The sequence below is a fragment of the Astatotilapia calliptera genome, chromosome 18 (genome assembly GCF_900246225.1).
Source record: "Astatotilapia calliptera chromosome 18, fAstCal1.2, whole genome shotgun sequence".
NCBI classification, from domain to species: Eukaryota; Metazoa; Chordata; class Actinopteri; order Cichliformes; family Cichlidae; genus Astatotilapia; species Astatotilapia calliptera.
The window spans coordinates 17,836,554-17,852,531 of record NC_039319.1 but is presented as its reverse complement, the minus strand read 5'-3'; the positions used below and the strand labels follow the sequence as shown (position 1 = coordinate 17,852,531).

At 41.7% G+C, this 15,978-nt stretch overlaps 1 protein-coding gene across 8 annotated transcripts in view; it reads left to right on the top strand.

Annotated features, from left to right (window-relative positions):
* Positions 1-15,978, top strand: part of kmt2cb (lysine (K)-specific methyltransferase 2Cb) — a 93,201-nt gene that overhangs the window by 63,736 nt on the left and 13,487 nt on the right. For 4 of the 8 annotated variants that reach the window (XM_026149953.1, XM_026149951.1, XM_026149947.1 and 1 more), the window contains 19 exons: positions 139-264; positions 361-491; positions 3,340-3,532; positions 5,287-5,379; positions 5,666-5,713; positions 6,745-6,885; positions 7,411-7,443; positions 7,686-7,829; positions 7,924-8,065; positions 8,168-8,403; positions 8,609-8,682; positions 9,620-9,817; positions 10,053-12,044; positions 12,876-13,183; positions 13,282-14,870; positions 15,041-15,152; positions 15,254-15,320; positions 15,432-15,492; positions 15,628-15,860. In XM_026149953.1, the coding sequence (XP_026005738.1) occupies positions 139-264; positions 361-491; positions 3,340-3,532; positions 5,287-5,379; positions 5,666-5,713; positions 6,745-6,885; positions 7,411-7,443; positions 7,686-7,829; positions 7,924-8,065; positions 8,168-8,403; positions 8,609-8,682; positions 9,620-9,817; positions 10,053-12,044; positions 12,876-13,183; positions 13,282-14,870; positions 15,041-15,152; positions 15,254-15,320; positions 15,432-15,492; positions 15,628-15,860 (5,921 nt within the window). The remainder of the gene's footprint in view (positions 1-138; positions 265-360; positions 492-3,339; positions 3,533-5,286; positions 5,380-5,665; positions 5,714-6,744; positions 6,886-7,410; positions 7,444-7,685; positions 7,830-7,923; positions 8,066-8,167; positions 8,404-8,608; positions 8,683-9,619; positions 9,818-10,052; positions 12,045-12,875; positions 13,184-13,281; positions 14,871-15,040; positions 15,153-15,253; positions 15,321-15,431; positions 15,493-15,627; positions 15,861-15,978) is intronic. The other 4 variants (XM_026149950.1, XM_026149949.1, XM_026149948.1 and 1 more) reach the window with 4 other exon arrangements.

Sequence of the window (15,978 nt, the reverse complement as noted above, 5' to 3'; positions counted from 1 at the left end):
CCATCTCACGGCCTCTCTGCCGAAAGCTGAATACAATGGACAGTCTATATTTAAAATATTGAAAATTAAGTAACCTTTATAACTGCAAATAAAATGTTTATATGTATTATAAATATATTTCTTATAACTTCTTAAAAGGTATCGGTGGGTTCATGGTCCGTCAAAGAAGCCGTCCAGGCCAAGGTCCGGGCAAGGCTAAACGATCCCTCTGCAGAAAAGATTCTTCTGGCTCTGTGTCGGAGAATCTCATTGGAAAAGATGAAGGTTTGTGCACCAGAATTGTATGTGAATCTGTCTTTCAAAATAAGAGATAACTGTAGAACTAGAAGAGAGTGGCTATACTTTTTCTGTTTATTACAGGCTGGCCAGAGGCACTGCCGGAAACTCCTGTTGATGAGACGCCCCCCGGACCGGAAGTTCCAGAAAAAATAAAGAAACGATATCGAAAGAAGAAGACAAAACTGGAGGAGGCATTTCCAACCTACCTGCAGGTCTGCCGTCCGTGATAGCGTCCATCACTGTTTGCTTGTATATACAGAATTTGAATATATTGTTACATTTCTATATCACGCTAACCTTGTGGAGTATATCTATCATGGAGGAATTTATTTTATAGATTTACTTCTTGATTCTATTTTTTGTTCTTTTTTTAATTTTGGAAATGGATATTAAGTTTTTATATATATATATATATATATATATATATATATATATATATATATATATATATATATATATATATATAAGGGGTGCAGCGATACACAAAATTCACGGTTAGGTTAGGTTCGATACTTTGGTGTCACGGTTCGATATTTTTTCGATACAAAAAAAATGTTCATGCCTTTTTAATTTGTCATTTATTAAAATTATAAATATATATTTTAACTCAAAAGTACAGTTTTTAAATTTAACCCTAACCCTTGTGCGTGTTTTTTATTTTGACAGCGAATGCGCACCTGCGGACCACTTATGTGCAGCCCTGGTTATTTAGCTCGTCATATTGCAGCCACAGAAATTCTTTTGTCCATGAAACCATAAAGCTGCACTTTCTTTTTGCCTTATAGTCTGATTTGTCATAACTTTTCCGTTTTGTGGTAAGCTTTTCTTTGGCTGTCACTTCTTCACCCTGACCTGTCTTATTTGGCTCAGCAGAACTGAAATATATATCTGTCTGTGAAGGTTCTCAGTCATCCAGGTCATCGTAGTCAAATATAAATCCTGCTGCTTTTACACACCGACTCACAAAAGCTCAGCGATTCTCTGCGCGATCAACCTCTCACATGTTTAAGCTTGCTGCGGGAGATTTCACTTGTCATGTTTGCATAGTAAGCTAACGATTAATAAGACGATGTCAGAGGAATTTGTGCACAAATTATCATCACTCACAGATCAGTGCTGTTGCTCTCTATACACAGTTCGCACGATTGCAAAGTGGAAGCAAAAAACAAGCGCAAATTCAAACGCGATTTCAATATGTCACATATTGACAGTGGCTCACCGATGCCAATGACATAATTACCCAGCTACATTTCTGAAAGAATGCAAAAGCATTGACATATATTTTTCCTTCCTACGATAGGCCGACGGGCAGGGCAGAGATAGATTTTGGTAGCCCAACTGGAAAAATCGCTAGCCCCGGGACGTCGGGCTAGCGATTTTGCGAGCCCTGTATCTGATTGAGGAATCACTCATCTTTGGAAAAGAGAGTTTATTACAGAGAAATGGCTCTTTCCAAAATAAAAGCTATACTATACGCTTCTTCTGGGCTATATTCTCAGCAGCATATTAAACATATCAGATCCCCATAAGGAGAATCATGTGCTAACGGCTGTCTAAATGACTCGGGTAAAGTTTGAAGCGTGTGCTTGTTGTTTTTGTCTGCTTCCACTTTTCTTTGCACTAGGATGATGTCGGCGTAAATGTGCAGTCATATTCGTTGTGTTCCCACTAGTGCTTTCAGGTTAATCTCGTTGAAATGACCTTAACGCCACAACACGGCAAATCTCCGTTAACGAGCTACCCCTGATCGCCCCGTGCATGGGGCTAGACGGCCAACACGTTAACAAGCTAACTGCGCTAACACACTAGTTCCCACCCATGTAATTGAGCATTGCGTGGCACATCCAACATACTGTTTTACTTTAGTCCATGACGCGCTTACCTTCAGGGTCATACATCACATGAAAACCAAAATAATTCCAAACGCCAGATCTGAATGAGGGTGGGGGAGGTTCAATTTGCCATGTTGCAAGGAGAGCTTAACTTCTGTCTCACTAGCTTGCCCTGCACTCTTCCTTCTGACGATGCTGTCTGTGTTGAGCGCTCAGTGGATCTGCGCTCGACAGTGCAGCCTAGGCGGAGTAGTCGAACGCAGATTCACTGAGCGCTCAACACAGACAGCATCTCAGAAGGAAAGTTGATAAAAATAAATTACAAATTTTGTATTGTTCGATACATATGCGTACCGAACCGAAAGCACTGTATCGAACGGTTCAATATCGATACGAATATCGTTGCACCCCTATAAAAAAAAAAAAAAAAATATATATATATATATATATATATATATATATATATATATATATATATATATATATATATATTATTGTGCAAACGTTCCTCTCCTGTGCAGATTGTCTGATCACATCATGAAATGGCTGTTAAATGTGTTTTATCTCACCCTTGGGAAGGTTGGGATTTCAAGTGCATCCAAGTACAATGCCTTGAAACCAGTTGCAGAACTATTGTGCTTAGTGCTCCTTCTGTGAGCCTTTTTTATTATTTTTATTTAAAGGGGAAAAGCCCAAAGATACTCATATTAGAGGATAGATGTTTTTGATCATACCCTTTAATTGGCCCCTATTTTAGTTGTGAATTGACACACAATAGCTTAACATGGATGTAACTCCAAGGCTCTGTGTCCCCAGTTAGTATCCGTCTGTCACCTTGTGTTGGCTAAAACATGGATATGTGATGCATTAAGCCACCGGCAGCTGTCAGTGCTGCTCTTTATCCCACCATGGTACAGGGGTGACGGGGGATATTGAGTCTAACCTAAAGGTCTAACACAGTGAAGCTTATTTCATTAGTTATTAAGACAGCACCAGGTTGGGCTTTTAGTTTCTCAGTGCAGCAGGACAGCAGATGACTTATGGGTGTAAGTGGTTGGGGGAGGTTGGCCCGATAAGGTGAGGCCAAGAGTAACCTCGCTGTTAGTTTCTAAGCTTTTCTGTTTCACTTAAGTTCACATGGGGTTTAAATGGATGCGGATGGTTTTCTAAGAATGATGTCAAGAAAAATTAGGTGACACTGGCTGGTGTCCTGTGTTTTCATGTTCAGGAGGCTTTCTTTGGAAAGGACCTGCTAGACAAAAGCAAGCAGAGCAGGCAACAGGGGGTCGAATCAGGATTACTAGAAGACGGACAAAGCCAAGTGGAGAGGAAGCATCCCACTAGCAGTTTTCTGGATCCCTCATCAGACCCTCTGCTTAGCGCATCAACAACATCCATTCCCCCCAGACCAGCAGCAGCACGTATGTATATACATTACTTTGGTTCTCCGCAGCAAGAGATGTAATATTCACTGATTCAAAGCATCGTACTGCACTGAATATTTGATATGACCAAAGACAGAGCATGCTCTGAACTTGGCCAGTGCTTTTAAAGAAACAATGCAGGTGTTTGGCAAAGGGTAAAACAGCATATAGTCCATGTTGCATGAAGTTTTAATGAATTTTGTCTCCCTTGTACTTACTTGTCCCCAATGAGAGTATTAACCGCTTCATGCAGAACTGAATGGGTTTGAAACATGTTTACTGAACACATGTTCAAATTGCATATTCCCCATTCATACATGACCAAAATGTTGGAGGTTAATCTCTGATAATTAGCATTCAGACCCTCGACTGCTGCTCCAACTAAAGCTAAACTAATTAAAGAATACTTAAATTCCAAAAGCGAAGTAAATACAGCGAACTTTCAGTTTCTGTTCTCTTTGCAAGCTCGCTCTGTCTTGCTACACTCACTGTGTGTGTCTTGCTCTCTTGATCTTTCTCTAAATTTTTCAAAAAATTTTAAATGCCCTTTATACTGACCTCAAGGATGGCACAGCCAGAAACAGAAGTGTAATATCCTGAATAATAGCAATGTGTTGTCAGGACTGAGTCCAGATAGAAAAGGTTTTTAGCAAAAAACTGCCATAAAATTAAAGATTAGAAGCTTGCCAGTATTCTAACAGTAGTTTAATTTATTATTTAAAGCGCAGTGCAGATAGTTTGTAACTTGCGCCATAGCTTTACATTGTTAGCCGCTCCCTGCACTCCAGTCAAATAGATGTGTCCAAGACTGATGACTGTAGCAGAAGTAGACTTAGATTGTGTTTGAAATCAAACAATCCCACCATTTCACTGACAGGTGAACAGGGATGTGGTATGATTGCTGATTCAATTTTCAGTCTTGTTCCAGCCTATTTAAATACCCAAACTTGATACACTCTGTCCACATATCTGGACATTTGGTAGCTTCTTATGTTGGCACGAATCGAACAAAACACGCGTCTATGAAGTTCTTCACAATTAGTAATTACCTGGCTCTTAGAGAGAAATATTTGATTTTTATTACAAAATTACTGTTTGATTTGACAAATTTGTCATAAACTAGGGTTAGTTTGCTTAATAGGCTGTCATTGTGTTTAAAGGCATCATGATGACTTGGGAAGTGACAGTAATGAATACTGGATTCCCGAGAGGGTTGCAGATTTTTTTTGCCATTCAGAATCTGGTGTGCCTCATTTAAAAGAAAGAAACTCAGCAGTTTTAACAGTTCAGTAAAATAAAACACTGGAACCTTGACAACTGTGACTTTAAAAAATGGTGATTTATTTATTTATTACACTTTTACTTCAACTTTTTAAGGAAGAAAATAGAAAATTATTAGAAGAGACTATATTACGAGACAAAAAGCTAGAAGTCGAATGACTCACATCAGTCAAGGCCTTCACTGACGAAATCCATGAGACAGAAAACCTTACAGTTCATATAATTAAACTTATTCTTTAGTATACATTCTTTGGAAAGATACATCTGATATGGTACATTTGGAGTTTTTTTTTATTTTATTTGTGACATTTTTTAATGTTTATTTTTAACAGCAAATTCTACATGAGGCATCCAAACAGATGGTTCCAACTCTCATTCATGTCCGTTCATCATCATCAATTATGATTTGTGACAGTTTGGTTTTCTTCCTTTTTTTGTTCTTTTGTTCCTTTTTCCCCCCGCATCTACAGAGACGTCTGAGGAACCATTAGTTGATCTATCTGATGTTCTGAACACTGATGCAGACATCTTGGGAATGCTCGGAAAGCCAAGCAATGACTCTGGTGCGTTATGTATCTCACAGGCAGTCACAGTGGCAAGATTTTATTAATAGTCACCTAGCCGTGGGTATATAAAATAGTTTCACTCCTCAATTAGAAATTTCCCCAAATAGAAACAATCTTTTGCTTTCACTACGTTAATAATTTTTTAATATCACAATATTTTTTTGTTTGTTCACCTTTTTTGTTTTCTTTTTTGTTTGCATCATCTAAAGTGTGTTGTGCTTATGCTGTCTTCACTATTTTTTTTTTCCACCCACTCATTTGATCTGGTTTTGGGTTCTTGTAGGTCTTGATTTTTGCCCCTTCCAGGTTGACAGCTCACCTCCTCCTTTTGGTAAGGGTGCTCTGGCCTACTAATCCCTTGCTTTAGTGCATTCTCCCCCTTTTACAGTGTCTCCGTGTCTCTATTTAAGTGTGCATGTATACAAGCTGCTTCACACCAACCTTTTCTCAACCATTTCAGATTGTTTTAACACTCATTAACTTCTTAGTGCTTACCTAACACCGTGCACGGTATTCACTCAAGCGCCTATGGTGTGTGGGTCTTTGTTTGTGAAACTTCCTATACCCTAACGCAAGTTCTTATCTGCCTAATCGAAAATGTCTCCAAGATAGCAGAGAAACAAATTGGCAAGGACATCCTAGTATTCAAGAAATGAGCAGTTTAGAACAAGAGGCCTTGGCAAATGTCCTTCTAATTCCTGAAGACGGTGAAATCCTCAGTTCTCATTCCTGTGGCTTTATGGCAAAAAGCATCTGCAGTTCATGTCCTTCATTCTTTGGAAGAAGAAAAAGAAATACTTTATTTATCTGAAATATTCTAAGGGCTTATATAATTTCGTTTTTGTACTGCTGTTGCCAACCAATGTTTGCAACCATCCTTGTATTGGTATTTAGTTTTGTGTTGAAGAAATTATTTAAATACTTTAAAGTGTCAGACATTAGTTGGAGAGGAGTGTGTTATGTTGGTAGTCGTGCTTTGATAAATTCTTATGTAATTCAAATTGAAAGAAATGTTTCAAAAGAAGCTCCATGGCTTTCTTTTAAAAAGAAAGGTCTTAAATGGAAGGCTAATGTAGGGGTTAGAACAGCATTTTCCTTCAGACTTTGTGTACCTTTAATCAGATTTAGTCTGACCTGTCTGAACTTTCACATATCCTAAAACATTCCTTTAAAACAATACAGGAACCCCAAGGAGCTGTAATTGTATAGTCTTTGGTCTTGGTTGTGTTCCACAGGCTGTTATGACACTTCAGTTCTATATTTCTGATCTCGTTCTTGCTCAGTATTTTGTTGGTTGCTGTGTATGTGTGCACATGTGTCTGTGTTATGATTTGTTTTTGCATTGACTGTGTGTTTCCACAGCTGGTCTGGACATTGGGCCCCTGGCAGACAGTTCCCCAGTGGCGCCCCAGTCTCAGGCAGGCCGGAGAACACCTCGAACCCTCTCAGAGGAACCCCTGGACGGCATTCTCAGCCCAGAGCTGGACAAAATGGTTACTGATGGTCAGTGTGGGAGACCAGGCGCCATGTTTAGCCACAGTTCTAACACAGGAACTTCCCACAGGGATTAAGAACCATTGTTGGTTGTTGCTTTTGGTTTTAGTTCATTGTGATTTAATTTAACAACACGCAAGAAATTCTGTGATACAGGCAGCGATGACGAAGTCCAGGCATTGTTAGGGATTTAGGAAAACAAGACATCCTGTGTGAACTTGAAATGAAGCGCTCCAATGGGAGCATTTTGTTCTTGATTTTGGGTCGCACAGTTTCCAACAAAAGTGAAGTAAAACAGCTGAAACGTTGTTGTAACCGTCAGCTAACTATTTATCCAATATTTATCGGGCATTTTAGTACATTGGGAATGTAGAGAACAGTGGATCAAAGTTAGTTCTGTGGAAAGTTTCTGTGCATTAAGCCCATCTTCTTCTTCTGGCTTTTAGTAGAAATTTGTTTTGCAACTTTAAGGCCCTTTGCTTTGGAACTTCAAAATGAATAATAATCTGTTTTTGTTGATTCTTTGTTTTTCAGAGTCAATTCTCAGCAAACTTTACAAAATTCCAGGTTTGTAATTTTTATCTTTCTTGTGAAAACTTAAGTTTGGTCCAGTTATTTCCCACCCAGCATAACTGACCTCTAAACTCATGATGAAGTGTTGTAACCAATTTCACCAATATAATGTTATAAAGATTAGTGTAATGAATGTTCTGGTTCCTTTAAAAGCAGTAATGGGATGTTCTCTGACATTGTATGCTACTACATTTCATACACATGTACGCTTACACTGAGCTGTCAAACTTTTTCAGAGCTGGAAGGAAAGGATGTGGAGGATCTCTTCACAGCAGTCCTGAGCCCCAGCACGAGCCAACCACCACCACAGGTGCCTCACCCCCAGGGTCCAGGGCCCCTCCCTGCCACACCTGGCACTAGCATGCCTCACCCCAATGCAGGTACATCATTAGTCATTTTGCCCTGATCAAATAAAAATATTACAAAATGTTTTTAAAATCTCCATCTACTTCACCTCGCAAATCTTGTGTTCAGGGAATCCCATGTTTCCAAGAATGCCAATGATTAATGGTATGATGGGACCAAACCAACGCTTCCCTACAAATCATGGAGCAGGGCCCTGCATCCCAGAAAATTTCTCTCCCCTCAACCGTATGCCTTTCACTGACAATCCGAGGTAAAGTCATGCTTCCCTTTCAACTGTTAATGCATTTTTTTTTTCTTTACTCAGCAAAATCAGCAAAGTATAACTTTGGAGCTTCTGTTCTTTGTGTTACAGGGAAAGAAAGTTTAATCAGATGCCTAGAGAGGCAGTTGGTCCATGGCCCACCCCTACCCATGGCCCTGGCCCTACACCCCCTGGTTCTTTGCCCGAGGGGGACACTGAAGCCATGTCAAATGCCCAAAGGAGTACACTCAAGTGGGAAAAGGAGGAGACACTTGGAGAACTAGCCACCGTTGCTCCTGTGCTATATACTAATATCAATTTCCCCAACCTTAAAGAAGAATACCCAGGTTGGTATATAGCTCTAAAGCTTGAAGGCATTTTCTCTCCTGTTTGTGTTTTTTATGGTCCAGTTTACATTGTCATTCCTGTTATTTCTGCTCATTTCTGGTTATTGTTTTTATACTGACTGCATTACGTCATACAGTACAAACCATACCTTGTATGCACTTTGAGAGCTGCTGACTTGACAACTTTCTCCATTATTCTTCCTAGACTGGTCTACAAGAGTGAAGCAAATTGCAAAACTTTGGAGGAAAGCTAGTTCACAAGACAGGGCCCCATATGTGGTAAGATCAATGATTCAATTATCCCATTTAGTTTCAATTAAATCAAAGACTGTACAATGCAGGACACCAAAGTAGCTGCACAGACTTACCTAGTATGCAAAAGGCACACTCGTGTATCTGGCCAGTTGCCTTTTGCCAAACCAGTTTGAAACGCAGTCATTCTCTGATGAACTAATTAACAGCGGAAGTCTTGCTCAGAATTAAAGCTCCCTATTGCCTCTGTAATTAAGTTTACTGGAAGCCATTTTACCTGGTAGAGGCCCCTTTTAAAGACCCAGTCTCTGCTTGGCGAGTTTAGTTTTGGGGTTAACACTTATCTGTAAAAGGCTGATGGGATGTTGTTGAGAGTGTTGAATATGCTAACTCGAGAATGGAGCAACGCAGGATTTTCAAGTTGATACATAGATGCATCTACTAAAAATTGAGTTTGAATCTCAGTGACCTCAACCTCACGGTCAAAGGTCAACTTTTCTGAAAATCATGTAGGCTTTTCACATTTATGCCATAGGTGCATCTGTTAGGAGGCTGAGAGGATAGCACAGGCGGCTGCCAGTATTTTTTATTTGCAATCTTGTTTTAAAACCGCTATTGTGATACATCATCTTGGTTATGAACTATTGAGATACCTAATTTAACAATAAGAAGTTGACCTTCATCCTGCTCCATGTACAATATGTAAAGGCTATGCAGCCAAAGGATTAAGCATGGCAATCCCATCCAAAACAAATGCCTGCATATCATAAAAATATTATTTTTACTGCTATGAAATAATTATAATTCAGTATTGCGTACTAATGTTTGTAATAGTGTAAGTAGACATTACAGAGAATTGGGGGCTACATGGATAACCTTTATTTTTTTCTATAAGCTTGTATTTATCAAATCTCTCTAATCTGTTTTTGTTTTGTTTTTCAATTGTGATTGATTTGCTGTTTAGCAAAAGGCAAGAGATAACCGAGCAGCCCTGCGCATCAACAAAGTCCAGATGTCGAATGAGACCGTGAAGAGGCACCATCCACAGCAACAGCCCCCTGAGGTGTTTGATCCCAACATACCACTAGACACAGATCTCCTGTTTAAAGACCCTTTGAAACCAAAAGAGTCAGAGCATGAACAAGAGTGGAAGTTTAGACAGGTAAGAGTGTATGCAATGAAGTCAGTCAGTCGAATGCAGCGGCAGGTCCACTTTATATTAAGACAGCTAAGAAGTGGTGGTTTAGTAAAACACCCCCTAAAGAACTACACTATCCTCCACATTAACCCTGATGACATTGGTGGCTAGTAGGTCCAGCTTTTTTTTGGCATGAGACTGATAATTTATGCACCCCTTTTGTCATCTAATGCAGCTTTTCACTCTGTCCTTCCAACAGCAAATGAGGCAGAAAAGCAAACAGCAAGCCAAAATTGAAGCCACTCAGAAACTGGAGCAAGTAAAGAATGAACAGCTTCAACAACAACAACAACAGCAACAGCAACAACAGCAAACTAGTCAGTCAGAGGGAGATGCCAACAACAGTGGTAACCAAAGCCCAGCCTCCCAGCCCAGTAATGGCAGCATGTCCCCTATGCAGCAGGTCAACCCAAAAGAGAGCTTTTCCAGGACGCTATCAGGGACACCCACTTCAGGTCCTTCAGAGGATGTATTCTTGCGACCCCCTCCTCCCCCTCCCTCTGGGCCTTCCTCCCAACCTCAGTCTCCACAAGTTTTCTCACCAGGTTCCTCTGGTTCCAGACCATCATCTCCATGGGATCCATATGCCAAGATGGTTGGGACCCCAAGACCTCCAACTCTCGGACCAAATGCGTGTCGAAGAATGCCCATGGAATCTGGTAAATCACCCACCTCCTTGATGGAGCAGCAGGACAGAGGGAGGCCCTCTCCTGCTCATGAATCTTTTGGTTCTCCCACATCAATGACCAGTGATCCTTACGCCAAACCTCCTGACACCCCAAGACCCACTGGTGAAGTTGACCCTTTTCTGAAGCCCATGGGTCCCCCCAGAGGCAGTCAAGCTGCTCAAGGAAGGCCTCCAATGGGTTCTCCTGGCAGAGACCCATACTCAAGGCCAATGATAAGAAATGATGCCTATCAGCGCATGACCCAGAACAGGATGATATTGTCTGACCCTTATTCAAGACCTTTACTCACGCCGATACCTGGAAGCAATGAGTCTGGCTCTGTCCCTCTATTTAAAACACCTATGCCCCCTCCTCAGGCTCAGGATCACTTCAACCGACCAGGCCCACATCCTACTGACAGATTCTCCCAGAATCAGCAAACTGACCCCTATGCCCAGCCTCCACACACCCCAAGACCGTCAGCGAATGACAACTTTACCAGTCCTCCCAGGATGGGCCAGCATCACCCACAGGGGCACTCCTTTGCTCAGCCAGGACCAATTACTCAAATATCAAGAAATCCTTATGCACATGCACCTTCCACTCCAAGACCTGACCACTTCACATATGACCCTTTTGCCCAGCCTTCTGGTCCTAGCAAGCAAGCTGCTGACCCTTTCTCTCAGCCTGTAGCCAACCACCGATCCATCAATGAAGCAGGTGCTCAACCTCGACCGTTTTTTGAGCCCTATGCTCGACCACCTGGCACCCCACGTCCCCATGACAACTATGGTCAACCACCAAACACCCCCAGCCAATCCTCAGATCCCTACTCGCAGGCTCCAGCTACACCTCGTCCTAGTGGAATGAACCAGTTTTCTCATCAGTCTCACCCTGGACAGAGGATGTCCCCTTCGCACTCAATGGACCCTTATGCTCAGCCACCAGGTACTCCTCGGCCATCAGTGGGGGAAAGGTTTTCTAAGTCACCAGGCAGCATGAGGGGGTCAATGGAGCCATTTACCAGTACACCCGGGACACCAAGGCCAGGGAGTAGTGACATGTTTCCCCAGCCTGGAGTCCCAAGACCAATGCTGAATGATCCTTACAGCCATCCTCCAGGCACCCCGAGGCCTGGTCCTGATGGGCTTACCAGACAAGGGCCAAGACAAGGACCAATGGGAAGCCAGGATCCTTTCTCCCCAACCCAAGGTAGACTTCAAGAGCCCTTCCCTCACCCAGACTTACAAACACCAAAACACCCCAGTGTTTCAGACGATGGATTTATTCAGTCACCCTCAAGAAGACCGAGTCAGACACCTGTCCATGATCCATTTGAACAAGCACCCATGACCCCTCGTCCACAGTCAGAAAAAATGGAAATGAAAGATCAGTCAGTTGTGGGTAACAATGGAGCTGGCCTTCAGGACCCGGTCCAACTGTCCAACAATCCACAAATTCCTGTTTCAGCAGCAGAGGCTCAAACTGTTGCTCTTGCTGAGTGCGATGAAAGACTCAGACAGGTACGTGAACACTGTTTGTGTTGTATTCTGAATCTTATAGTTTTAAATATTAATGTTAACTGTCTAATAATATTATTAATAGCCAGTACCAAATTGGTAAGAACAACAAGAAAACTACACATATCACTACATTTACAATATTCAGAAATTGTGTGAGTATCAGACAGATACTTCAAATTTTATTCTACAATCCTGTAGTTTAAAACATTTTATGATGCTGTGTAAAATGTAAAAGGAAAAACAAAATTAAAAACCAAATCAAGTAAAAATACTATAAAGACAAAGTATCACATTTTGAAACTAAAATGTAATCTTTTTTTAAAAAGTGTGTAATGCACATTTCAGTCTCTTCTTAAACCCCTCCCTATCTATACTTCTAAGTATTATGGGATTCTTCTTGTATACCAATCATGTTACAGATTAAGTTTCCTGTGAGATGTTTCCATGTATTTTTAAAGAATTATGAGATTATTTTTATAACTACATTGTTGCTTCTCTTAAATTCATGAGTATATTGGGGCAGGGTCAATGATTTCTTTGAACATTTTCAGTTTAAAAAAAATACAAATGAAATCATTTACATATCATAGCATGTGTTTGTTTATACTTTACAGTGTCCTCTTGAAAATAGAGGACTATTTATAAACTTTATCTTCAACACAACTGTTCCAGACAAAATATGGACATACAGAAAACTAAAAGAAATCTCAAATAAAATAATGTTGTGCAGCAGCTATCTAAAAAAAAAACAAAAAAACCCCAAAAAACCCCAAATCAATTCTTTGAAAAGCTAAAAATGATTTTAAAATTTTAAATCTTTCAAACTTACAGCGACAACGAATTAGAGAACTGATCATCAAACAGCAGCAACAGAGGAGTGCCACCCGACAGGAGAGGGGCCCTCAGGAGCCTGCTGGCACTATAACCCCAGGAACGCCACGGCCATGGCCCCAAGAGGGTCCTGCTCAACCAGGGGAAATATTCACCCGGCCTCCTCCGCCTTATCCTGGACAAGGACCTATTAGAGGGCCGATGAGGTTTCCTGGACATTTTCCAGGGGATCAGCGTGTAGCCTTTCCTAATGAAGGTCAAATGCCCCGCGGCCCACATCCTGGAGATTTGAGACATCAGGGACCAAGGTTTGTTTTGTTATTCTTTTAATTACTTTTTGTGTTTCCAAATTTAAGTCTTCCCTTTATGTCTTTATAAGTTTTTTTTTCTTATCCCTCCCCCACAGGTTTGCTTTTCCACCTGGAGCTCTAGGACCTCATCGGTCTCAAGACTTCTTTCCAAGGGGGCAACACCCAATGCAAGATGTCCCTCCTCAAATGAGACGGTCTATGTCTGCTGAAATGGCGAAAAACATGGGAGCAAACCCTATGGGGATGCCCCAGCACTTCCCTCCTCGTGGTATGGCAATGCAGCAGCACAACATAATGGGGCAGCCTTTTATTGAACTGCGGCACAGAGCAGCAGAAAACAGACCACGCATGCCATTCCCTCCTGCCAACATGCAAGGAAGCAATTTGGATCCCAACTTCCAGAACCAAAGGCCTGCAGGTTTTCCAGGAGCACCCGATTCTAGGTTCCCCTTAAATCAGGGCCCCAGAATGATGGACCCTATGGCTAACCAAATTGGCCATTTACACCTCTCTGCCAGTATGGACAATCTTCATCAGCAAACCCAGATTCCAGGAAGCACACTCAAACAGTCTCCTCTGATGAGGTCCATGAGCCAGCCTGCCTCAAATGAGACTCCAAATATGTCAGCTTCCATGATCCTGTCTGCACCCCCTGCTGGACAGAGTGAGACTGTCTCGGTGACGAGCAGAGAAACTGTGGAGGAGAAACTAGATACAGAAGAATCTGCAGTCAAAGATCTAGAGGACGTGGAGGTAAAAGATCTAGTAGATGCTGACTTGGAAAACTTAAATCTGGATCCTGAAGATGGCAAAGACCTTGATTTAGAGACCAATGACCTACACCTTGATGACTTCCTGACATCTGGGAAATTTGACATCATTGCTTACACAGACCCTGATCTAGATGATATCAAGAAAGACATGTTTAGTGAGGAGCTGGATCTCAGTGATCCTATGGATGACAATACTGATGCCACAGATATCAACAAAAGCGCAAGCACCGTAACCGAGGCTTCTTCCAGTTCAGCATCTGTACTGGCAAAGTCAGAGACTATGGGTGAGCAGTCTGCAGTTGAAGTCAAGCTGGAGGTCCCTTTAAATAAGGACTCAGCTGCTCTGGCTCCTGGGCAAGAAATTAAAGCTGAGGTCAAAGATTGTCAACAACCACCTGATGTAGTAGACCAGCAAACTGCTGGAAATACCTTAATCTCCGATAAGAAAGGAGTGCTTTCTGACTCCACCCCAGTCCTGTCTAGTTTACTCATTAAGCAGCAGCCTGAAGAGCAATCATTAAACCCAATTGTTGAGTCTGTCAATCAAGGAGGTGACCTCATAGCCCAGCAGAACCAAGTCGCTGATGCTCAACATACCTCTGGACTTACAATGAGTCAAACAATACCTGACACAGTCACTGCAGGAGAGGTTCCCCTGAGTGGCTTTGGGCCAGACCATCAGGTTGGACTAACATCTGGAGTGGACCAGAGCGGTCTCACCCAGGCCCAGCAGGCAGTGTTAAACCAGGCAATGGGCCAGAATTCCCAACAACATCGGCCACTTCTGCTTGAGGAGCAACCACTCCTATTGCAGGACCTCCTGGACCAGGAGAGGCAGGAGCAACAGCAGCAGAGGCAGATGCAAGCAATGATACGACAGCACTCAAGCAGCGACTTCTTCCCCAACATTGGTAAATGAATTTATAGCACCGCTTAGGTGTCACTTTAAGTTAAGTGCTATTTTGGTTTTTTTGGGTTTTTTTAAATCATTATTTTATTTGTTTTGTTGTGTTTTTTTGTTGTTTTTTTCTTCGTGTTTTTTGCAGTGTTTATTTCTGACAGTCATTATTTTAATCTGCAGATTTTGATGCCATCACTGACCCCATCATGAAAGCCAAGATGGTTGCTCTTAAAGGCATCAACAAAGTCATGGTTCAGAACAACATGGGAATGCCTCCCATGGTCATGAACAGGTAAGAATTCCACAAGAATGCATTTTCTATAGTGAGTAGAAAATAAGATGGTTATATGGGGAGTATACATAATTGATTGGAATGACTTCTGTGTGTCACAGATTTCCACCTGGTCCAGCACCACCTTGTCCTGAAAGTGCACCACTTCCTCCACAAGTTGTTGGACAGGTAACATGAATGGGTTTTTTTCTTGGTTTTGGGGGGTTGGGGTGGGGCTAAACTTTATAATGCTCTTATCTGTTATAACCTTCTTTTTAATATATATTTTTTTTATCTCAGGATGGAAAATTGACACAAGTAACAAGACCAAGTCCGCCAAATTTCGGACCTGGATTTGTCAGTAAGTTTTCCAGAATCCCTGCGGCCTCACTGTTTTGGGTTTTATAGTCTTTTCAGGCTAGAAATATTAAGATGATTGTTTTTTTATGTTTTCAAGATTGCTAAGAAAAGAGCTTTTTTTACCACCTTCTTTCAGACAATGCTCAGAGGGCTCAGTATGAAGAGTGGCTCCAGGAGACTCAGCAACTACTTCAAATGCAGCAGAAGTTTCTGGAAGAGAAGATCGGCGCTCACAGGAAGTCGAAGAAAGCCCTGTCTGCCAAGCAGAGAACAGCTAAGAAGGCAGGGAGAGAGTTCCCTGAGGAGGATGCTGAGCAGCTCAAACATGTCACAGAGCAGCAGGGTGTAGTGCAAAAACAACTGGAGCAGGTAAATGCTTGGCCTGTCAAGCTCTAGTACTGAATTCTCTCAAACCCCCACTTCTCACAGAGACTGGCATGAGCACTGTCCTTTCTTTTATCCTGTGACCGAAGTTTGAATACTAAAA